Source organism: Notothenia coriiceps, unplaced genomic scaffold (genome assembly GCF_000735185.1).
Source record: "Notothenia coriiceps isolate Sejong01 unplaced genomic scaffold, NC01 NC01_scaffold00001410, whole genome shotgun sequence".
In the NCBI taxonomy this organism is placed as follows: domain Eukaryota; kingdom Metazoa; phylum Chordata; class Actinopteri; order Perciformes; family Nototheniidae; genus Notothenia; species Notothenia coriiceps.
Window position 1 is genome coordinate 82938 of NW_011334111.1, and position 19620 is coordinate 102557.

Here is a 19620-nt window from a genome sequence, read left to right on the forward strand (position 1 = left end):
TCAGACAACACAGAATTAAGAGCATTTTTATGTTATAGGCTAAGTAGAGAATGGTTAGTCTTAGATAAAGTTTGACACCAAGAAGTATTCGTATCAGGTACAAAGAAACAACTTGAGCAATGTTGCCCACATTATTATCATTAAATAACTTTAATTATACAACACCTGCTTTACAAAAAACATAAACAACAAACAAACGAAAACATATTTGTAAAGAGAAAAAAGGAAATAATTAAATAAGAAGGAAATGAATAACAATAAGTACTGATAGTGGGGTTATGAATTAAAGTTAAGCTAAAACAATATTTGAGTAGTGTGCGCTAAGACCATCATGCATCTGGAGGTGTCAGAATCACTCCCTGTATATTGCACGATGGCTCTGCTGATTATATAAGGAGTAGTAAATGAGTATGTTAGGGAGTGAGTTCAGACACAGCCTGTGTGTGTGTGTGCGTGCGCGTGTGCGTGTGCGTGTGCGTGTGCGTGCGCGCGCGTGCGTGTGTGTGTGTTTTCACTCCTTACCGTGCGGGGTGATTGTCTGTATGGGCTTGCCCTGGCCTCTGATGTTCCATATGGTCAGAGTTCCATCTGAGTGACTGCAAATGAACTGCTTGCCCTCGTGATGCCAGGCAACTGAGTGGATAGCCTAGGAAACGACATGCAAAAAGTGGAGAGGGGGGGTCAGTGTGTCAGCAAAATTCAGCATCATGTGCCAACCATCTCATATCTCACTAATGCTACAAGTTTGTGACATTACCACAGCTAGAGAGCACCGAGTACACTATTCATATGTGGGTTAAAAGCCGCTGACCGGATTAAATAGTCTTCAACAGACGGTGAAAGTGAGATACTGTAAAAGAGTCCGACCCAGGATTTCAGATCATTTCCTGTGGCTTAAATGCATATATTAGAAGAAGCTTTTATATGAAGATTTGCTGAATGGGAAGAAAAGCCAGGAATGGATTGGTCATTTTATTCAGAGATGCCAGGAGCAAGGTTTTACAACCATGGTTATATCTTTTAAGAAGTCCATTTAACAAAGACGCAAAGTGCAGTAATGAAAAATCTTCAATATAATTGAAACATTCTGGTGCATTCAGCTTCATCTGGTCTCATTTGAAGCCATGGATTTAAGATAAAAGCATTGAATTAGTCTTTCTTCTTAGAACAAAAACCAAAGAGAGGGTAAACCAGAATATCAAAACAGTCAGTGTTGTGTACATAAGAAGTAAGCAAGGAAGTTAAAAAAACAACAAAGAGAAAACTAAATTAATAAAATGTCTTATATCCACAAGTGAAAGATAAAAATAAAACAAAGAACCAAATGGATTAATTGAAAAGCTTAAATACTAGAATACAGCAAGACAGGAAAGAGTTATAAAGATGGTGCCCTTGTAAGCCTGGCTCACCACGATGTATCTTCTGACAAGCAATCATTGAAAACACAAACGCATCATACCCAAAGTGTGGCAGAAAAGGGCACCATCTTATTGATGCCCTTTTCATAGCTCATGATTAAACCCTGCGTACGTTTTGACATTAAATAAATGGGATGGTGTGCACCAAATCTGCGGGAAGCTCGCAACAGCTTCCAAAGCAGTTTCATGAGACTTGTCACATGAGTTTTCACCATGTAGATAATCTCTGATGTGATTGTTAGTAATAGGTATAACCTTTTCTTTAAAAAGTGCTTGTTGGTAATGCTTATGTACATACTTAGCACATTGCACTCTTTAATATTCAAGCTGAAGCTCCTCTTATTGTTTCAGTGTGACCTTGCCACTGGATTTCCTCATCTCCTTGTCTCACATCGCTCATGTCACGTGAATTATTTCCTCTCTGTCAATGCCGATATGAGCACACTGTCAGGTTAAGTTCTTCAAAAGAAAGCTGCTTTTTTTTTAAAAAAAAGGTGTATATCCATTTTGCCCTGGGTGTGTCATTAATCATAAACGGTGCTGTGAGTCGTTTTTCAGGAAAAGCGAAATGAGGCGGTGTGGGGAACCAATGTCAGCGGGTGGTCATGTGACACCGGTGATATGCTAACTACAAAAAATGTAATTGTATCAGTCCCAGATCATATTTATATATTTTAAGGGTTATTGGAACCCATCAATTGATTGCTGGTCAAGTATTCAATCAATCATATACATGTGGGCTTGAGTGAGCTTGATGAGACAGAGCCATTGTTCTGTGACATCAAGCTGTATAGACGCACAACTCACATTATCTCATTACACAGTTAATGACTGCCACTCACAAAAAGATACACAAACGACACATTAATAAGTTATTTTTTTATATTCTTTAGTTTTGGAGTTTACTGATTTCCTGCGCATGAGTATTATTCTCTCAGAAATAATAAGAGCCTTTTTCCAAAATGAGTAATAGCTTAGGTGTCTTATCTAAGCTGTTGGCGGATGTGAGTTCTGGTCGGCAGAGCGACAGGGACAGGTGGGATGCAGTTTGTCAAAGATTTGTTGCCAGAAGTGATTCACTGTGTGCGGTGCCAGGTGGCGTGGATGTAGTTACAGCAGGTGTGCCGAACGCAGTGTGAACACATTTAAGATTCTGTAAAATGTTGAACATCCCACACTCTGAAACTAAGGTAAGTCTTATGTTGACTGGAGCCCAGTTTAAGGATGTGATCTGCAGTTATTTAAGAAAATGCTAACTGCTTAAACGTATCACTTTCCTATGAGAAAAAGCTGTCATACTGTACATCCATTCAGAGATGATTTGACACTGAATTTGGAAAATCTATCAGTCCATGTGCCAGTACCAATAGGGAACAATGCACTTTGCTTAATTGGAAAATGAGTAGGGTAATTGGAACACATGGTACCCATCATATCATACAGTACCAATTAAAAAGACTAATTTCATGATTTATTACATTAGGTCAGTTTTCACAGATCGGTATTTGGGGGATTAGAGAATCACTTATTAGAGTCACACACATGAGCAAGTGTGTTCCCACACATAGAAACACACACTGCCACACAAACTAACTCAAGGCAACCAACACACAAATCAAGATTGGTGAAGGAAAATAGATATGCACATAAATATGCACATCACGGTCCCAATTAGAACTGCTTGTGCCAGCGCCATGTCACACTGGGATACAAAGTCAATTTAGCCTAAAAGCGTCACACACAGAAAACTGAGAACATGAGAGTCTAATCTACCAATAGATATGTTACAAGTTTATATTTATTCAGCTTTATAATATATACCAGCAGTCTATGAATATTCAACATAGTGTTAACTTCTTATAGGTGAAGTAGTAAGAGGACAATCAAGGGACTGACGTGATAAAAAACATAATCTCACAATAATCTCTTCAACATCTTTATTTCTGATAGGAATTTTGTTTAGGAATTAGGAAAATATATCTAAACTAGTGTGAAGGATTCACCTTTTCAGGAACATTAGTAATGTTAAATCTTGAGCACCACAGAGACTGACCATCCTATTAAGGAGAATGATATACTGTCCTTCAATGTATCGTGCACCAGACAAACGAGCCTTCAACATGAGAAGTAAAGTTATCCATATTATTAACATGTAGAGGGTCTTTAGGCAAAATAAAATTGTCCTTAAGTAAGCCAGACTTGAGTCAGACAGAGTTTGTCAATAATTAAGCATTTGCTTTTAATCTTGTCAGACAACCAGAGGGAAAGGATTTCCTGTATGCGGACAAATCAAATAGAGTTAACTGAGCTGTCAATCACAAGAATAGTTCAGGATATTCATTCTGAGAATCTATTGTCCTATATCGGCAACCTCAACCGTTTTAAAAAGTGCAAAGGCCTTGTTTACAACTTGTTTTGAAACTCAGTGAACCAGCATTCAAGGTTGCTTATCAAATGAATGTTGGTGTTTAAATATGTTAATAACTCAAATACCTCCAGAGACAAAAGCTGTTATTTTTTGGATGTTGCTTTGAAAGCAAGTACTAATGCTTAGTGATTATGTAAATAAATGTGTACTTTTTAAACGTTTTATTGTTGGCCTTCAAACATAGCTTTGAGGATTGTGTCTGGCTCAGACAATGTTTTACTCTAAAGCTGTTTGTACTTGGGCTCAGATTTAGACACACCAAGCTGCATTTGTGCACGTTAACCCTGCACGAAAGTTACTGCGCTTTTGGGCAAAAACAGCTGGTCCCTTTTCCGTGATTTTAGAGAGAAATATATAAAGAGAAACATATAGCAAGAGAGAAAGAAACACAAACAATAAACAGTCAAAGTACAAGAAAAACTGAAAAGATTATTTGAAAAGAAAATAAATACTTAAAATGATTAGGAAGGAAAATCATTAAAGAAAGGAATTTAGAAAAACAGAAATGTACAGGACTTCGATTTGATCATTTGTTTTGAAAAAAGTAGGAAGTTGTGCTCCACAAGAGGACTGTAGGATAAATAAGTGAGTTTGAATAGTAGGCCTTTAAAGGGTTATGATACAAAAACAAAATGCATTTAATAAGAGGCGAGAAAAAGCAACCAGGAGCCAAACAGGAGGGGAAGGGAGGAAGACGAAAGGGATCTGGCTGTGATGTCAGCCATTCATCAGGCCGGACTGGGACCGAGGAGTTGAGTCAGACGGAGCAGAGTGGAGCGGGTCAGAGTGACGGATGCTCTCTGGCCAGCACTGGAAACCCTTACTGCTGATACCCAGCTAATAATAGACAATCCACTGAAAGACACCGAGTGGAAGTTGTGCTCTCTCAGCTCTTTGAACGCTTGTAAAAGCAAAAGTTTTATCACCTCTGCCATTTGCCCAGAACTCTGCCAGAAACTTTGTTGCTGTCTTGGAGCAAGGTTTAAGTTCCTGTTTCCTGACAATCCTGAAGGTTGACGAAAGTAGAACTAACAAAAGCTGCCTTTATCCGTTCATCACCATTCCATTATTTCCCTTATGAGCACTTGCTGTGAGAAAGTTCTCAAGAGTCGTGCCAAGATTTTAGAAGACAACATTACTCAGAATTCTTTTTCTATCTCTATCCTTTGAAATTCAAGAGTCTGCCTTTCATTTGTTTAAATACCCAATTTTCAATAGAAGAATTAAATATTCTTCAAGACAAGCATAACCCGCAGTCTGAAACCATCACTGCATCGTCTGCTGTTGAAAAGGAGAAGAGGAAAAGCTTCCTTTTTCATTTCAGTCGAAAACTTTGATACTTGGCATCAAGCTTCTAGGCAAATAGTGTTTGAATGAAATCACAGAGCAGAAAAATATATTTTGCAATGGATGTAATAGCTGTGAAAAGGTATTCACCCTAAAGGAATGTTAGCAGCATCTATAGAGTTTTTACACATTCAAGTTGACTGCGAACATTTCCAACTGTAGCAACAGATCCTTGTAACATCAACGTCTCATGGTTGATGTTAAATACATATGTAATGGCAGAAATGGGCTAAGCAATGCAAAAAGTCTAATATCTTCTAAATAGACCAATGTTTCTATGCCAAACCATTAAGACACCACATAACTCTTGAAGTGCGATTTACCACCATTGCCATTCCATCAAAAACACTCCTGCACACCATAAAGTTGTTGAGTTATAGGAACAAAACACTACAAACAAGAGGGAATCTGAAATACTGCACACTGTCAGTCGTGCTCCGTTTGATAAATTGACAATGTTTGTGCATAAGGAGAGGAGTACACCAATCAACAAGGTAAGACATATCTTATCACATCCATTTGAGCCCCTTCAGTTGTAAACAGGAGTTCTTATCTTTACAAAGAACTTGTAGGTACATTATAATCTTTACCGACTAAATGTTGTAAATTCATACAAAAAGTTCAGAGAGAGTAGATTTTTTTTTGTAATACACCTTATATATGAAATATGTATAATAACTTGTGTAAAAGGTGTAATTATCAGGTAATACTATAACATACTGATAAAGAGATATTCATTAATTACCTATTTTTCTCCATACCACCCACCCTTACCCTGACAAAGCCTCGGTGTGTTTATCTCCCCCAGCTTTTAGACTATTTAATTATTGTTGATTACAACCGTGTCCACAGCAGTAGCAACAACAAAAAGTAATAACCACAATTCACTAGTGATGCTGCACTGGAGAACACAAGGGTTGTCTCCAAAGCCCCTAAAGGCTGGTCTGGGGCAACATTAAACTTTAAATATATCTCACTCTAATAACCATTTGGATGTTTTAGCCGGGGGAATAACCCCAAGACATTCCAAAAGAGAGGAAAAGAACAAATGTGTGTTGCAGGCTATTTCTCTTCGTCAGTGTGAATCACAGCGAGTCAAATGAGGAGCAGTCACCGCCCACTCAACCCCCGGTCTCTAGAGAGGAGTAACCGTAGGGGTTTGGAGAGCGGAGATGAGCTCTTCTGGGAGATTCAATACTAGAGACTCTAATGCCCTAGGAGCAGCGGGGGGGATATTAGCTTATCTGGGAGAGGGGGATAGAGTAAAGGCAGCGAGAGAGAAGAGAGAGAGAGAGAGAGAGAACCGTGCAGATTGAACATAGAAAATCCACTCTCATTTCTGTGTCTATGTAGTCCTGAGTGACTCTTATCTCAGCGTGCTTACAGCTGCACAGCACTGCCAATGAGGTGGGCAATAACATGAGGGTTATAGTAATCTCATTATCTTAAACCGCCAGTCTGCTAAGCACTATGGACACCACTGTATGACCATGAACATGTTGATTGCGTGTGTGCGTCTGCTTAAACCTCAATGACAAGTCTATGAATGCGATGTCATAGTGTCTGCTTATATGAATAAATGTGACTATTTGATTAAATGGAATTGGGAACATGTTCCAAAATTGGTATTACCGGTACATTACATGTCATTTGTTAGACGCTTTTCTCCAAAGCGACTTACATACATTCAGTACTGTGGACAATCCCCACAGGAGCTATTTGGGGTGAAGTGTCTTGCCCAGGGACACAACGACATGCTGACTGCAGTGGGACTCGAACTTGCTATTAAAGAAACAAAGGCTGCCACACATTTTGACACACCTCAATGATAGGAGATACAAAGAATCCACAGCAATACAAAAGTGGAAATAAGCCTTCAAATAAAAAGTAATGTGATAACAGACAACACACTAGGTTTGACACACGGTCCAGCTGGATCTAAGCAGCTCTGACACGGTGTCCCTTTTTTATTATTGTATCATCTTTTATTTAAAAGACACTCACTATTGCCTCTGGGGAAGCCAATAAAGCCACATGACTCAGTGCTTTATAAAAGGTGGACCTTTTACAAAATGTTGCTTTTTATATGCAAGCGCAATCACTGTGCAACCCTGCAACATCACTCCATGAGAAATGAGCACAGGGCACTCCACTGTATGAAACCTCTTTGTAAACGGCACTGCTAATGTGAAGAAAAAAAAACATGTTCAGTTGTGGGTGAACACCGACCAAAGAGTTGTTTTCATTTGTGAAGTGACTTAGATATCGTATGGATTTATACTTTCTAAAAAAAAACAGCTAATATTGATGCAACATTTTATGGAAATCGGCTTTTTTATGATTGATAGCACTCTGTATGCTAAATTTGAATCATTGCTAAGCATAAAGACTGCGATCAGCTCCGGCAACAAAATTCATCTACAAGCGAGGAATTACTTTGTTAAGCCTTTTCTTCTTCTCTCTCTCTCGCACTGCATATTTATTTAACCGCACGGAAGAGCTGCTATTTCCTGTGCAGACTGGCCAGCCCCCTTCTTTATCTACACTGAGATGGAACAGGAAGTAGTTATAGTCAAAATGTTCCAAGTCAGCAATCTCTTTTTGTACTATCATCACCAGATCACAGACATTATGTGTGTGTATGTCTGTGCGTATGTCATGTTCATACAGATTATCAACACTTTTTTTTTGGTTCACACACACACACACACACACACACACACACACACACACACACACACACACACACACACACACACACACACACACACACACACACACACACACACACACACACACACACACACACACACTTTTGTTCATGAATATGTGATTTAATTCCCAGTTTTTGTATTAAAAGATACTCTGTAGATCCGTAGTAAGAGGAATGACTCAAAGCTGTTGGAGAAGAAAGGAAATCATCGGTAGATTTGCCTACCTCATCGTAAGTGTAGCGAGAGTCGGCCTTCTTTGATTTCAGATCCCACATGACCACGATCCCAGACTCAAATCCAATTATAAGCTGGAGAGGAAGAGCGACAGGCAGTCAGTGAGATAGGTAGGAGAGATGACAGAGAGGAGATAGAAAAGACCCCATGATGGGCGGAAAGAGGAGTAATACATTTGACATTCTCCCGCAGCATGAAAGGAAGTCAGGTGTAAGCCGACTGTGGTGGCTCAGGAAGGAACCTGCCCACCCTGGTTCACATGAGATGACGACATTTTTTTTTTAGAGCATACAGTCTATGTTTTTAGGACTTGCTTAGAATGTCAAATGTGTGTCACTAAAGCAGATTAACAGAACACAAAATACCCTATTTTAAAATGTGCCATGGGAGTTATCCTACAAAGCTCGACTTTGTGTCTTTTTAAATGAGGCTGTATTCAAGCACACTCTTAATAAGTCCAAGGTGATGTCTTGTTTTTTGTCCTCCCGAAGCATAAAGGTTTGAATTTACCTTGATATAAAACATAAAAAAAGCAGGAAAATCTCCATGTTTGAAAGGCGGAAAATAGCATTTTTTACAGTCATTATTTGAATTCATTTACACTTTTGCATGTGTGTTGACAAAAAGGGATGTCCTTTACCTTTCCCTCATCCATGGGGTTGTCGCTTATGTGCACAACTGGTCCAGGGTGAGCCTTGGTTGACCTTATGAGAGACAAAAAAGAGACATTTGTTTATGCATAAACATATAGTAGTAACATTTAGAGTAGAATTTGGTGGATATGGTACATAGGGACATGTCCAGCACCAACTGAATCCTCCATAACAATATTTTGATCGAAAAATGAAATCGTAACAACTATTGTCTGCACATTTCTAATCAATGTTGGAACACAAACCGCTCTTGAAATTCGAATTTATACTCATTACAATTTTTTTTCCCGTGCAATATCACTTTTTTCTCACATAATTCTAGCTTCTCACAGAACATTGATACATGTGGAAGTCATGTCCATATCCATATTAACTCAACTGAGAACAGAGTATCTACAGAAGAATAAATATTTGAGAGCCTTGCTGCATTGTATTCCAATATATATTTTGAATAACCTCAGGCCATTACAGCTTGTGTTTTCCTTAACATAAATTAGGACATCTCCACCACAAATGAATGTATAAAAACGACCAGAATGCAGCGAATGAAGGGTTTGATGGCCAAAACATCCTGAGGGAGGACTTCAAGGACCCCCATACTTAATATTTTTCCCCATCATCACTGGAATAAAACCTACGACCTTAGTGCACCTACATCACATAGTAAAGTATTGAGAGGGTTAAGGTTGGAAGAGTCAAAAGTGTCTTTGAACCTTGGCGGAAGTCCGCCGGGGAGGAGAGAGCTGCCAATCACTCCGAGGCTCTAAAAGGCTGTTCAAAGACCTAAGCTCACTTAAGGTTGTGATGAATGTCTCTGTCAGGCCAGACCGTCCCCAATGGCTGTGTGTGTGGGTGCATTACTGTGTGTGAGTGTGTGACCATTTGCATGTCAACAGAGGCAGCACAAAATGCTCGGCGGCCCCCTCCTCTCCTCCTCCTCCTGTCTGTGCTTTACCCTCCAGACAGCCTTATGTCAAAATCTCCTCTCTCTGTGCGCCACGTGGCTGCAGAATGAACCTAACCTTCCCTGCCTCAAAGAGATGATGTGGACTGCAGAGCGCTAGAGAAGGTCACAGCTGAAAAAGAGTGACTGTTAGCGCCTGAAACATAACTACAGTTACACGGAGCAAGGGCAGGGATGCCTGAAAAGGAGAAGAAAAGGATGAGCTGCAACCAAATGTAAGTAATACACAAAGGAACCATTGTTTTTTATTCATCTCTAAGTCTGACAGTGAAGGGCAAGACATGCTGCTGATAAGATAAAGTATTAAAACTGTATATATTCCAATTGAAATACATACGCAGAAGATTAATGTCAACCCAGTCAGTCAAAAGGATTCCTCTTAAAAAACAATGTACAGACGCATACAAAAGAAAATCCCTTAGAAACGTGACTTATGAAGGAAGTGTTTGCCGAAACGCAACGCTCGCTCAAAAACAAGAGGGAATATGGGGATATCTTTCACCTCCTGGCAAGCACCCTTAACTGAAGTAATGGTGCATACACTTGTGGTGTTGTTGAGTGGGTAGGTAGGGCCAATTTAAAATGTTGTGATTACAAAACTGAACTAACAAATCCTACTCATTCTGCCTCAGGTTTATCCCTGCATCTCAGCATGACGATACGAGTGCAAGCACAGGGTGAAATAAGGGAAGCATCTACAGCGGTGTGTGTGTGTGTGTGTGTGTGTGTGTGTGTGTGTGTGTGTGTGTGTGTGTGTGTGTGTGTGTGTGTTAGAAGGTAGCAGTTAGTGGGCAGGCAGTCAGTCAGTTGTCTCTATATTTAGCCTGTTTGTGCCGGAGCCTTATTACCTAAGCTCTGCTGCAGCTGGAGCTGTTGATTTATCTAATCCCCCTTCACTGCCTGTCTCTCAGCTAACAGCCGTCGTCCACAGCAGCTCGCACAAGTACTCACACACACTTTCAGGTTTCATGTCGGCACAATTAAGACACATCTTAACATCCACCCCATTAGCAAAACCTACATCCATAACAAACAATTACCCTCTCGCTGAATTACAAAATGCAACTTCAATAAAAGCTTCGCCCGCCTGTCCCACGCGGTTTATCTCCTCTCGTTTCAGGATTTGATGCGCCTCGTTCTCCATCTTCCCCTGTGAGACTCCGCCGTAACAAATCTGTTTTGTTAAAACCTGTTGTCATACAGTAAACAAATGTGACACCGACACATTCACAAAGTCCACAAATACATGTTCAGGTTTGGAGATGAAGGAATCACCATGGCAACAGAGGCAGGATGGGCAGAGTGCAGACATGCTCCTAAAATCATCCGTACCCTGCCACAAACCCGCCCACACAAACACAGGCACACACACACACACAGCCTGGCGACTACTTCAACACGCTCCTGTAAGCACACATCTCTGCCTGCATACTGCTAATGACTCTGCGTTTTGCATACAGAGTTAAAAAAGGGAACATTTGAGAATGTGTGTACGTGGGTCTCTGATAGTTAGTGCACTTTCATACAGATAGATGCTTTAGTGTGCCTGCATACCACAATATGTGTTTCTATGCGTTATTGTTAGACTGTGAGCATCCATATAGCCTCATTCACAGTTATTATCACATCATAGTCTCTTTCAGCTTCAGACTTGCATGTCTCCCACGCCACACACACACACACACACACACACACACACACACACACACACACACACACACACACACACACACACACACACACACACACACACACACCTCCCCCAAGCTCTGCATTAAAACATGAATATATATTCATGTTTGGGGGGGAAAGAGGCACATTGAGCTACTTGACATACATCTCATTCACAGTCCAAAATGTGCACAGGGATTCAGAAAACAACCCTTAAGCACAGTGACATCATTTAAATAAATAAATACAGGAATATTGTCTGGGTAAATCAAACATGAGTGATAACAGCTGCGCATGCTTATTTAAGTTTCATCTGACTAACATCACTTTCTCCTAAAAATATTTGTATTAATACTCACAATTCTTTTAATATACTTTTGACGTAAATATAATTGCTGTCTGCATTGCACTCACTAAGATTTTGGAAAACCAGGATGCTAGATTTAAAAATCACTGAGATATTGAAAAAAGTCAATGCATTCTGTATTATGCGTTAAGGCAGTGAATGTTGGTGTAAAAACAAATAAGATATGTTGACAGATGTGTTTCATAAAAATGTTTGTTGATAAAAAACCTAATCCAGGCGACATTGTGATTCAAACATGTAGTTGCCATTGCAGACGATATGGTTAAGAAAGAGCTCGAACATAATAATGTTGACAGTTGATCTTTGGGATGCGCACACTCGTACAGACTCATTACCAATGAATAAGATTGACATGACAACTTGTGGCATCTTCCTATCCAGTAAGCAGACTGTCAGCTGGATTAAATCTCCTTTTCCATCTACACTAACAGATGTGCCTCATCTATGAATATGAGGGCTGGAGTGTGTGCATGTGTCACGGTTATGATTTTGTAAACAACAAATTCTGCATAAACGTCTATTCGTCACTGTATGAATGTAGGTTTTTTTGTACATCTGCACAGGAACATGCTTCAGCCACTGACATGAATTCATGTCATTAAATATGCACTGTATGTAAATGTATGTGGTGTATAAATGTTTAATCTGTGTCTGCGCGCACATAGGAGCCGATTGATTAAGTGTTCTGAGAGGAGCCAACCGAGAGGCAGTGTCAGGAAGCATAATTACTGTATACAAATGTTCTCGCACTTAGAAGTGTGTGTGTGCTTTTTTGATGTGTGTTTGCCCCCCGCCCAATTGTGTGTGTACTTATGTGGGTGTCATTGTGTTCATACTTGGTGTGCATGCACGTGTCTCCTGGTGAAATCTCAAGCTTCAAGTGGTCACGACACACGAAGGCAGCTGCCAGCTTCAGGCTCAGGGCCAGATATATCGCCTCAGACATGACAGACGCCTGCCACACACAGCTCTGAGGCTGCACTGTGGGCTAGACGTATAACGGCAGGGTTCACTGCAGGTCAATTGAAAAGAGGGGATACTTTAGGAAATCATCATTTGTATTGCATTGGTTTATGTGATGTCCCTTTCACAGGAGACTATCGCTACAAATGGGCTGACATGTGCCGGCCTGTCATTAGGAGGTGCATTGATTTAGTGATCCTTTCCCTTCATTTTTATTAAACTGCCCTTGAGCAAAGCACTGACCACTAGCTGCTAAAGGGCTGACTAGACAATAATGTGTCAAGAAAATGATATTATTAGGTTGCAGTAATGAGTATGTCATTGCTGCAGCAGAGCAGTAATAGGATTGACGAAAGAACACTGAGTTTTAATATCATGCAGACTTGTAATGTCTCCAAACATATGTATTAAAGAATTACGCTGTTATGCACAAAAAGGGCAGAAGAAAGAAGCTGACAAGAGAAGAATGGGGGCTGGTTATGTTTAAAAAAGTTATACCTTTACTTTTTGTAATGCAGTATAGTAAACAATTATATATCTGTCTTTCGTGTTATCTTATATTCTCAGAAAACAAAGGTATTTTAAAATATTTGGGAATACAGATAACAATTTAGACATTGTTTGGAATTGTTGATTAGTTGAATGACAAAGCAGATAACAAAAAAAAAAGGTGATCAAGTGTTGAACAGCCTTAAGATTTTGGGGAGACTTCCAATTAGCTTAAATAAATAAAAAATGGAAACAAGATATACACCTATACAATATACATTTGGCAGAGCTACAGGCCGGATGGCTGTTCTAATCTGAGAGGGCAGAGAACCCAATCTACCCCACAGGGTTTCAATTACAAAGACTATGATCTGATAACAGACTGTTCACACGCGCATCATCTCGAAAACACACACACACACACACACACACACACACACACACACACACACACACACACACACACACACCTTTAAATGCCACATGGCAAATATGACGCTTGTTCGGTACGTCAGGAAATCTTGAAAATGTTTGCCCCCTTGGCACCTTCCCTTCTAAACAGTCATCTGTTATAAACCTTTATTGCACCGAATCCTTCTTTGAATATCAAATATTCATCCCACCCAGTGATGCCTTCAGTAGTACATTAAAGAAAATGGTCCATTACGTTGCAAGCACACACACAAAACTGAATGTCCACACACGCACAGTAAAGCAAATATCTGTGGGTGTGTGAATGACGCAGGGGGAATTGTTAGCAATAGGAAGGTTAACTCCTGAATTCGACATCTCTTCAGTGCAGGCAGACCAAAAACACACTCACACACAGACACAATAAAAAACCAAATTCCAACTTTCAAAAACGATTTCTGAGTGCATGTATGATTAAAAGTACCAATATTTCTTCAGCATACCTTTCAAAGGCTTAACTACATAAACAAACACACGCTGAGTGAAATCCTGAACATCTGGTGTCACTGCGGGCGACACTGTGAGGCAGCAGAGCGCAGTCACCATGACGTGTCTCCGCCACGACATGACTTGAACAGCCAGTGTGCAGCACGCCCCAACCGTATGTGGCCTCAAGTCACCTTGGAACTGTGGACTGTGAACGTGTGTGTCTGTTGGTGTTTTAATGCATGCAGTTCATTTTTGGGGTATTTGGTGGTTCCTTTGTCTGCTCGGTGGAAGGCTACTGTAGACCAAGGAAGTACATAAATTAAAAATACTAAATCTGAAACTGACAAAGACAAGCATCCATTGTCAGCTCACGCGTGACACAAGCATGTTAGCTCCTGGTCACAAGCTTACTAACAGACAGCGAGAGCAACAGAAACTAACCTTAAGTCCAGTGTTGCAGTATAAATAGTTGTTAAAGTAGGCTTATTCACTTATCTGTCAGTTGAATATGAAACTACAGCTACAGTAGCAGCTGATTAATTTAGCATTAAGGGGGGGAACACCTAGCCTTCCCCTATCATACAGTATCTCACCCAAAATCCCAAAGTTTAATGCATAACCCTCTTTAAATAGGCAAAATGTTGTTTGTTTGTGTGGATTAAAACGAAAAAGTAATAACATACTAAATAGTGAGATTCAAAAGGTGCTGGTAGGCAGATTTTTTCACTATTGGACAGAGACAGACTGTTTTCTGCTGCTTCCTGACTATATGCTAATCCACAATAAGCTTAATGTATCCTGGCTGTACCTAATATCTTCATATGTAGGGGAAATATAGAAGATTGGTATTGATCCTAAAATCTATCTCTGGGCAAGAAAAGAAAATAATACTTATTTCCTAAAATGTAGAAATGTTTCATTTATTTACCTAAAAAAACACGCATAAACTTGATATATAAAGCAAGCTTATATAGGCTTAGTTTTGTATTAAACTGTATTCAAAAATACATTAAAAGATATTTAAAAAAAGACACCTTCCAAATGAAGATTGCTTAGTTTTAACCCCTTAGTGCATGGGAGTTGGAAGGGTGTCCCCCCCAGAAAAGGTACACCAGGACGACACCGGCAGCTGGGGGTCCTGGAGACCCTGTAGCTTTGGGGATAGAAGGGGCTGTTGTGCTTCCTCGCAGTGCAACAGCTGAGGACCTCACATATGCATGGAAACACAGAACGCAGGAACATACGTAGAAGAAGCATGAAAAATTCAAACAAGTAATTACTGTAGCTCGGGGGTCAAGAGTGGGAAAAAATAAAAGAGGACAGAAGAGGCCTGAGGCCAACACGTTCACGTGAACTATGTGTCATATAATCTGTAAACATTTTACCACTCCTGTCCTGCTTCTCCCCGGCTCTCTGTACCCAGCAAACATCTAGTTGAATCAAATCAAACACACACACAGACAGACGCTGCCAGGTACAAATATACAAATATAACATTCTTGCGTACACAGAACATACATTAAATTATGCAGCATTTGAAAAAAACACATTCACACGTGGCTTTTTGGCAATGTCGTGAATGCCTGTGGCTCTGAATGAACTGCAGTCTCATGCAGTTGGTTATGCACTTTAAGAAATGTGTGTTTTATAATCTGTACAGTAGCTTGGGCACAGAGGTGTGAGTCATACAAACACACAGAGCACTGGGCCAGGTCTGGGGCCACTGGCACAACTACTGCTGCTCGTCTCCAAATGGCAAGGCCCAAGGGAGGATGACCCTGGACCTGGTACACACTTATGTATTTATGTATTTAACAGGAACAGTGTTCATTAATCATAATTTCAGTTGCAGCTCAATGTAAGTGTGCCAGAGGTAAAACATTGATAAATATCCTAGACTCATGACAGCAATCGTAGTTGAACAGAGATGTAGCATCAAGGCTTAACATTAGGTATTTAATAAATGCTTCAAAGTATTACTGATGAACACAGTAGTGCTCAGCTAACGAGACTAAATTATGATCTAATTTCAATATCAGGTCTGCAATTTTTGTATTCATTTTATGTCTTCCAATTTAACGTAAAAGCACTAACTACAGTTAAGTTAGATTAGGTGCTTTCTTCTTCGGATGGCAACGTTAAAAGAAAATTATAGGAGAGCACAATAGCTTTTGTATCTAGACTACAACCCTACCAACCCCACAGCTGGCAGAGAGACCCAACGCAAGAGAACAAGAGAATCCCCTCTCACCTCTCTGATCTGTATCAAAGCAAACCACAGGCACACACTTGTGCGCTCAAACAGATATGCAAACCGAGAGCGCCGGTAAAAAAATCCCAGAATCGATTCCTGGCACTGCCGCCATCTTCAAGACATGGAACCCAACAGAATGGCTGTGAGAGAGATTGAGATGTGAACCAAAAGATGTGGAAAGAGCTATCGTTTGGATGGAAACAACACAACTTCGATTGTTGTGGTTTATCAAAGCTGTTGCACGGCAGAAATGTAAGTGGGATGATTTGATGTGTCACAGCTAAATCGTTTTTATTTATCAAGGATTTATTTCACAAAGGAATGCACAAAAATGGGCTTTCCCTTGTTGTCATTTACTTTTTATTTAGCCGTCAATAAACTGCTAGAATCAGAATACCTTTATTCTAGCAGCTTGAATGTATAAGGATATTTCAATAAACTATTATATTGTTATTATGGACTAGAAATATAGGCATTAAAGAAGTGACTGTCATATACATTGCTTGTGCAGTATGTGATATGGTGGAAGGAGCATTGAGAACATTTAAAGTTCTACTCACAAGCTGTGTGACCTTTTGTTTCATGTAAGAGTGGCATAAGGTTATATTAATAATTCTAATACAAACTCAAGCCATTTGGAAAGGACTAATATCAACCTCCTGCCAGAGGCTATGTTTGATGTGGTCAGAAAGGATTTGTTATTAAAATTGCAACAACGTCATTTTTAAATAATAACTGAAAGGTCACTTGATTAACTCTAAATGTAAGTAACATGATTTATTTATTTGTCCATTTATTTTTGATTTGATTTTGAATCATGTGCTGTACATGGCAGCACATACACATATCCACTTATTTACTATTTCATTCCAGAAATACATTAACTTTTTGATAGAAAAAATGACTTTTTTATGACCAACAAGGCAGCTTGGGAACAGAAGTCACATGTTGTACTGTATGTGTTAATAACCAAGGGAATATCTGACGTCCAGGTGAAGCAAGATGAACAGCAGTAAAGGGTATACTGTAAAAGTGAAGCAAAGAAAAGTTAGTTTAAGAACAACTCCTTTATCTACCTCTTTATCTTATCATTCACATCTAACCTCCATCTTATCACTATCTCTCCCATACCTTCCTCTTCCGCCCTTTTTTCTGTAATTGGAAACCTTTTTCCTTCGGCCTCTCCATCCTCACTTATCTGCGTGACTCCTGATCTGACCTCTGTTACCTGCATTTATCCCTCTGCCTCCACTCCATTCCTGTTCTCCATCACTCTTCCCCTTCTGCATGTCCTTCCCCTCAGGCAAAAGCCCTGTCTCATCCATTCGGCTCCAGCCTCCTCTCTGTCATACTCTCCCCCTCCCCTCTCCTCCCCTCCCGCTCCTCTCTCCCACCACTCACTCTCACATTTTCTTCCCTGCAGCCCTGTCGACGAGACGAGACGTCTGTGTGTACCATATACTGATCTAGGCAGACACCTGTTCCACCCCCTCCCTCCTTCCTTCCTCTTTTCCCCTCTGTCCTCTCACACACGAGCACAGAAGGGGGTGAGGGGGAAAAGCGGAAAGCAAAACGCTCCAGTGAATAATTTAAGTCGCTACAGCAGGGAAGCAAAATGGAGCCTGTCAAACTGACATATCCATTGAAACAGTAAAGAAACAGGTCGCTCACTACCTGGAGTCTGATACTGTGCCTCAGTAGATTACTAGTGATTGTTTCTCCTCTCATTACATTTAAGAACTATAACCTTTTGAAAGGTAAAATGCTCTTAAGACAGCATTACTTGAGTGCTGCAAGGTGAGTCAATAAACCCTGGAATCAATGTTGCAGTGCTTGCAATATCAGTTTGATTCCCACAGAGATCAAACATTGATCAGCATATCAGCCATTCACCCTGGAAACCCCATCCATATGGCCAAAAAACCTGTACTGGAGCTTGTTAAATTGTGCAGTGTTTGAAGAGGAGGAGGAGGAAGAAGAAGAGAGTAAAGGCAAGGACGTTTGAGGGCATGACGCAGCGTCCACACAGCGGCGTGCCTTGAAGCTTGCCGGTGAGCTTGTCTGAAACTCGACCAACAACCATCACATGAATCTCCCGCCCCGGACACACAAGCACGCGGTTTGATTGGCTAGAGCTTGTACTGGCATATGATTTGATTGGCTGACAGCTTCAAAAGTTGAACATTGCTCAACTTTTGAAGCGAGCAAAGCGAAGCAACGCTCCCACAATGCAGTTCGGCAAAGCGTGACGTCACCCCATTCAAAGTGAATGGGCAGAAGCGTTGTAGCTTCAACGCACGCCGCCGTGTGGACGGGCCGTGAGGAGTGGGAGGCAGTATTAGAGGGTGACTCGTGGGCAGTAACACTCACAGTTCAATGGCTTTGTTCCACATGATGACGTAGCCTGAGAGCATAAAGGACTCCACGTTGACGAGGTGGATGTTCCCCCGTTCTGTGCCGATGTACAACCATTTACTCTGGAAGGGCAGGTGGCAGAAAGTTATTCTGAAAAAAGAAGAAGAATAAGAAGACGTGAGTAAACAGGAAAGAAAAACAGTAACAGGCACAAAGCAGAAACTTCACAGAAACACTGGACGTCCTATTATACCTGGAGACAAATTATGCAAAACTTTGGGAGGATTATTTACCAGTCTTTCAGGACAAAGCAGTTGAGATGAGAGTGACTAATCAAAGGGATTTTTGAGGCATTCAATCAGCCACCCTCTCCAGACGTACAGGAAACATGAGACAGACACCCAGTTCTCAATTTTTCATCATCGCTCCCACATTCTTTTCATCCATCCATCAGAGTTAAGTTTAATGAAAGGTTAGAAACCCTTCCCTTCTCATCCCTTTTTGATCATTTTTTTCTTTCACCCATCCCTAAATTCAACCTCCAATCCATCTGAGGAATAATAATGTAACACCTCGGTAATCTGGCTTGCTAATATTTCAAGGTCATCCCGCTCGTCCAGTGATCCTTTTTATTCTTCACGGTGGTTTGAGCAACACCTGTGGACTTCAGCGGCCGGGATATAAAAGACAACGCCTTCGGCTCATCAGCTGGGACACACCACCCAAGTTGTATCGATCTCTTTTGACAGCATTTTCTTCTTTATCGCTATTTCTAGCTGGAAGGACACTGGTTTATTTCCACTGTGAAAATCACACAGCACAACAAGTTTCATATCTGATATTATATATGATTTCAGAGACAC

General features: G+C 40.5%; 1 protein-coding gene across 1 annotated transcript in view; it reads right to left on the bottom strand.

Annotated features, from left to right (window-relative positions):
• Nucleotides 1–18907, bottom strand: part of stxbp5a (syntaxin binding protein 5a (tomosyn)) — a gene marked incomplete at its 5' end in the record, with an annotated part of 47121 nt that extends 28214 nt beyond the window's left edge. Inside the window, 4 exons of the mRNA XM_010788637.1 lie at nt 523–646; nt 8132–8215; nt 8782–8845; nt 18773–18907. Of these exons, the coding sequence (XP_010786939.1) occupies nt 523–646; nt 8132–8215; nt 8782–8845; nt 18773–18907 (407 nt within the window). The remainder of the gene's footprint in view (nt 1–522; nt 647–8131; nt 8216–8781; nt 8846–18772) is intronic.
• Nucleotides 18908–19620: the final 713 nt, after the last annotated feature.